Consider the following 5,898-nt stretch of genomic DNA (forward strand, 5'->3'; position numbering starts at 1 on the left):
AACCCTCCCCCTGCCCGCAATTAGTCCCGGGGTGGGTTGTGGGGGGCGGTGCAGAGCGGAGCCCTCTTGGAGGACAGGAAGCCCGATCCCCATCCTCCCTTCCTTTGCCCGCCTCTTCCTTCTCGCTGAGTCAATATCAATTCAGCCAGTGACCTCGCCACCAATTTCCACACCCCCACTCTCCTGGTCAGTTTCATCCCCAGACATCGGTTCCATTTCGACCTTCCGTGTTGGCCATTCCCACCCCCATCTGCTGGCTGTCACCCCTTCTGGCTGTCAAGTCCAGTCCTCCATTTCCCCGTCAATTTCCCCTTGCCCTCCATCTACCCCTCCCCAGCTGTGTCCTTCCCAGCGGGTCCCCACCTCCGGCACTCCGCGCTCGCTGGGGCCAGCCTCGGGAGTCCGGGTCAGTGTCCAGCTGCCTTGGCCTCGGCCCCGGATACTGCCGCCCCCGGCCCCCCTTCCCTCGGCGGGCAGCGGCTCCCTCCCTCCCCAGAACAGCTGAAGGTCTCAGTCACTTGGGAGGGGAGCGCAGGGGGAGGGGAGAGGCGGGGGACACGGAGGAGGGGAGGCGGGGGAGCCTTGACGCAGCTGCCCCGGACGCGGCCCGCGGCTGGTGGGAACCTGGCCTTGCTCTCGAGCGCCTCCTCCCCAGCGTCCCACCTCCCAGCCGCCCGCTGGCGGCGGCGTGGAAAGGCTCTCCGAAAGCGTGAAAGGGGATTGAAGAAGGTTCTTATTTATCTTTGTGCGGGTGGCTGGGGCCGGATCGAGGCGGCCCTGCTGGTGGCCCCGGGATTGGGGCTCCCCGCTGAGTCGAGAGGAGCGCGACAAAGGATGCTTCCCGCCGGGGTCACCGTCTCGGCGCCCCAACTTTGAGCGCGGCGCCCGCGCGCCTGGGGAGCCCGCCAGCTGCGCTGAGATCCCCGGCGTCCAGGCTGGGCAAGGGGCCGGGAGCGTCTGTAGGCGGCGCTGGCCCAGATCTCCGGAACCCAGGAAGGGGTCCCCGAGCTTTGCGGAGGCGGCGGGCGGCCGAGCCGCGCCAGGGAACCGCGCTGCCCTCGGAAACTCCGCGCCTCTCTGCGGATGCCCCTCGCCCTGACCCCCAGCGAGACGCGTTCAGGGCCCTGCGGGGCGCCCCTTTCCTCGCGGTGCTTCCCCAACCTGACTAAGGTGGGTTTGTCCTCCTCCCTCCTCCGTTGCCTCCTTTTCCTCCCCCTCCTTCACTTTTTCCTTCCCTCTATCCATCCAGAGCCCCGCCGCAGGGCGCACCTGACCTTTCTCCTCTTTCCCTGCTCTTCCTCTCCTCCTCCTCTTCCTCCTCCTCCCTGGGGAAAGGGGCCCGGAGAAGCGCATGTGTGGGTCCCTCTGACAGTGGCCGGATTGGGAGTGACAGGCACCCAAATGGCCAAGTGGCCATCGGACTACCTGAGCTGTGGCGGTCGGAGGCCCCCTCCGCAGCCGCCCACCCCGGACTACACCGAGAGCGACATCCTGAGGGCCTACCCGGAGCAGAAGAGCCTGGACTTCAAGGATCCCTATGAGGACGGCGGAGAGCCGCTTGGAGCTGGACCCCGCGGGCCCAGGGGACTTCAAGAACCCAAGAGATGCTAAGTATGGCTCTCCCAAGCACCGGCTCATCAAGGTCGAGGCTGCGTATATGGCCAGAGCCAAGGCCCTTCTGCGCGGCCCCGGGGAGGAGGTGCGTGGCTGGGTGGCCCCAGGAGACTGGGTGGAGAGGAGGCTCAGGTTGGGCTCCCTGGATCGTGGAGAGCTTGTTTTATGTGTGATCACAGAGGGGCCGGGGGCACCAGACAGGCCCTTCCCAGTCCTCCACCTGCTTGGGGAGGTCTGTTCTTTTTTTTTTTTTTTTTGAGACAGAGAGACAGAGCAGGGTCTCCCTCTGTCGCCCAGGCTGGAGTACAGTGGTCGGATCTTGGCTCACTGCAACTTCTGCCTCTCCGGTTCAAGTGAATTCTCTCACCTCAGTCTCCCAAGTAGCTGGGATTACAGGTGTGCACCACCACGACCGGCTAAGTTTTGTATTTTCAGTAGAGCCGGGATTTCACAGCTTTGGTCAGGATCGTCTGGAACTCCTGACCTCAGATGATCCTCCTGCCTCGGCCTCCCAAAGTGCTGGGATTACAGGTGTGAGCCACCGCACCTGGCTGATATCTGTCCTCCTGCCTCTCTGAGCACCCTGCTTGGTCTCCAGGTCCTCCTCCTCCATGGCCACCCCCACGGCCCTCCAATCCTCTCTCCTTAGCACCCCTTCCTCTTTGAACGTGGTGGGACCTTCCTAAAACAGATCTGAGGGAGTGGCTCCCCTGCTGGGCATGTAAACATCCACCCTGTGATTCTGCCCTTCCAACCACTATGTTTACATTTTGCAGAAGTGGAAACTGAGGCTCGCAGAAGAGCAGTGACTTCCCCAAGGTCTCATAGGGTTCTAGCTTACCAAGATTTGAACTCAGGCCACCAGGAGCAGTAGCTCATGCCTGTAATCTCAGCAGTTTGGGAGGTCGAGGTGGGAGGATTGCTTGACTCCAGGAGTTCAAGACCAGTCCTGGCTAACAGAGTGAGACCTTGTCTCTTCCCCCCCTCCCCCAAAAATCAAAATATTAACCAGTTGTGGTGGCGCACATCTGTAGTCCCAGCTACTCAGGAGGCGCAGGCTTGAGGATCACTGGAGCCTAGGAGGTCAAGCCTGCAGTGAGTCATGATTGAGCCACTCCACTCCAGCCTGGGTGACAGAGCAAGACCCTGCATAAAAAAAAAATGCCAGGCACGGTGGCTCACACCTGTAATCCCAGCACTTAGGGAGGCCGAGGCGGGAGGATCATCTGAGGTCATGAATTCAAGACCAGCCTGGCCAAAATGGTGAAAACGTATCTCCACCAAAAATACAAAAATTAGCTGGACATGGTGGCAGGCGCCTGTAGTCCCAGCTACTCCAGAGTCTGAGGCAGAAGAACTGTTTGAACCCAGGAGGTGGAGGTTGCAGTGAGCAGGATCACACCACTGCATACTTCTGCCTGGGCGACAGAGTGAGACCCTGTCTCAAAAGAATAAATAAATAAAATAAAAACTCTTTGTCGGGAGCAGTGGCTCACACCTGTAATCCCAGCACTTTGGGAGGCCAAAGCAGGCAAATCACGAGGTCAGCAGTACGATACCAGGCTGGCCAATATGGTGAAACCCTGTCTGTACTAAAAATACAAAAATTAGCAGGGCATGGTGGCACAACCCAGCTACTCAGGAGGCTGAGGCAGGAGAACTGCTTGAACCTGGAGGCAGAGGTTGCAGGATCCGGGATCTGGATACTGTACTCCAGCCTGGGTGACAGAGAGAGACTCCATCTCAAAAACAAAACAAAACACAAAACACTTCTTGGGCCAGTGTGGTGGCCAGGCAAGAGATCCACCTATCTTGGCCTCCCAAAGTGCTGGAATTATAGACAGGTATGGGTCACCACACCTGGCCTCTTATTACTACTTTTTTTTTTTGGGGACGGAGTCTCGCTCCATCACCCAGGTGGGGTTCAGTGGCACCATATCTGTTCACTGCAGGCTTTGCCTCCCAGGTTCAAAGGATTCTCATACCTCAGCCTCCCTAGTACCTGGGATCACAGGCACCCACCACCATGCCTGACTAATTGTTGTATTGTCAGTGGAGACAGGGTTTCGCTATGTTGGCCAGGCTGGTCTTGAGCTCCTAACCTCAGGTGATCCACCTTCCTCAGCCTCCCAAAGTGCTGGGATTACAGGCATGAGCCATGGCACCTGGCCTTATTTTTATTTTTATTTTTTGAGATGGGGTCACCTAGGCTGGAGTGCAGCGGCACAATTATGGCTCACTGCAGCCTCCACCTCCCAGACTCAAGCAATCCTCTTGCCTCAGCCTCACAAGTAGCTCGGATTACAGATGTGTACCATCACACCTGTCTAATTTTTGCATTTTATGTAGAGACAGGGTTCCGCTATACAGTCCATGCTGGTCTCAATCTCCTAGACTCAAGCAGTTTATCCACCTCAGCTTCCCATAGTGCTGGGACTAGAGCTATGGGCCACCATGCCTGGCCCTGGCTAATTTTTAAAAGAATGGTTTTTTTTTGAGACAGAGACTCGCTCAGCTGCTCAGGCCGGAGGGCAGTGGCTCAATCTCCGCTCACTGCAACCATTGTCTCCCAGGTTCAAGCGATTCTCCCATCTCAGCCTCCTGAGTAGCTAGGATTACAGGTGAACACCCCCACGCCCAGCTAATTTTTTTTTCTTGTTCTGTCACCCAGCTGGAGTACAGTGGTGTGATCTTGGCTCACTGCAACTTTCGACACCCAGTTTCAAGCAATTCTCCTGCCTCAGCCTCCCAAATAGGTGGGACTACAGGCGCAGGCCACCAAGCCTGGCTAATTTTTTGTATTTTAGTAGAAACGTGGTTTCATCATGTTGGCCAGGATGGTCTTGATATCCTGACCTCGTGATCCGCCTGCCTTGGCCTCTAATAGTGCTGGGATTGTAGGCCTGAGCCACCATACCTGGCCTAATTTTTATATTTTAGTAAAGATGATAGTTCACTATGTTGGCCAGGCTGGCCTCAAACTCCTGACTTCAAGTGATCCGCCTGCCTTGGCCCCTAAAGTGCTGGGATTATAGGCATGAGCCACCGCACCTGCCTAATTTTTAAATGTTTTTCTGTGGAGACGAGGATCTCACTCTGTTGCCCAGGCTGGTCTCAAACTCCTGGCCTGGAACGATCCTACAGCCTCAGCCTCCCAAATCACTGGAATTGCAGGTATAAGTAACTACACCAGCCACTGCACTGCTATTTACCGGATTTTGGTGACACAGGAGCACTAGGCCCTGGGCACTGTGGGAGGTGGCTTTGGGGGTGGTGGCTTTCTGGGTGGTGGTCTGGGGTGCTCAGGAGGCCCTTTCTCCCTATCTCCCAGGAGCAGCCAGGGGTTCCTGCACCTGAAGTTCTCGAGGACCCCAGAGAACCAGGTGGTGCTAGGCTAACACAATGGGCCCTTCCCCAGAGTGCTGGAGCTGGTTCAGGCCCCCTGCCAGTATCTGGCTCTGCTGTACCCTGTATTCATGCAGACCCCCTGACAGTGACCCTCAGCCCCTTTTTGAGTCCTTGGGCCCAGAATTGTATCCCAAAGCCCTCCCCTGGCCTAGAAAATAAATAAGTTATTGTTTGTCTTAGTGTCCTTTCTGGGCTGCAGAGGGGAGGGGGGATCACTGACTTCCAGGGGGAAAGCCCTAAGGGGTCCTGGAGAGGGGGATGAAGGGATAATCAAAACCCTGGAGGAGGCTGGGTGAGGTGGCTCACGCCTGTAATCCCAGCACTTTGGGAGGCTGAGGTGGGCGGATCACCTGAGGTTGGAGTTTGAGGCCAGCCTGACCAAACGGAGAAACTTCGTCTCTACTAAAAATAGAAAATTAGCCAGGTGTATGGTGCATGCCTGTAATCCCAGCTACTCCGGAGACTGAGGCAGGAGAATAGCTTGAACCCAGGAGGCATAGGTTGTAGTAAGCCGAGATCACGCCATTGCATCCCAGATTGAGTGAAAAGAGCAAAACTCCCTCTCAAAAAAAAAAAAAAAAAAAAAAGGCTGGGGGCAGGTGGCTCTGTAATCCCAGCACTTCACTTTGGGAGGCCGAGGCCCGCAGATTGCCTTTGCTCAGGAGTTCGAGACCAGCCTGGGCAACACGATGAAAACCCATCTCTACTAAAATACAAAAAATTAGCCAGGTATGGTGGCATGCGAGTAGTCCCAGCTACTCGGAAGCCTGAGGCAGGAGAATTGCTTGAGCCTGGGAGGCATAGGTTCCAATGAGCTGAGATCACACCACTACACTCCAGCCTGGGGGACAGAGTGAGACTCCATTCTCAAAAAAA

General features: G+C 56.6%; 1 protein-coding gene across 1 annotated transcript; it reads left to right on the plus strand.

Moving 5' to 3' along the window:
• The first annotated feature begins 607 nt into the window (after window positions 1-607).
• On the plus strand, window positions 608-1,859 carry LOC116538213 (SH2 domain-containing adapter protein D-like). The gene is made up of 2 exons (XM_032260467.1): window positions 608-1,170; window positions 1,459-1,859. Exons 1-2 carry the CDS (start codon window positions 1,084-1,086, stop codon window positions 1,609-1,611), a joined length of 240 nt encoding a protein of 79 aa, XP_032116358.1. The 5' UTR covers window positions 608-1,083; the 3' UTR covers window positions 1,612-1,859.
• Window positions 1,860-5,898: the final 4,039 nt, after the last annotated feature.

The sequence above is a fragment of the Sapajus apella genome, unplaced genomic scaffold (genome assembly GCF_009761245.1).
Source record: "Sapajus apella isolate SASKATOON/1434 unplaced genomic scaffold, GSC_monkey_1.0 scaffold118, whole genome shotgun sequence".
Taxonomy (NCBI): domain Eukaryota; kingdom Metazoa; phylum Chordata; class Mammalia; order Primates; family Cebidae; genus Sapajus; species Sapajus apella.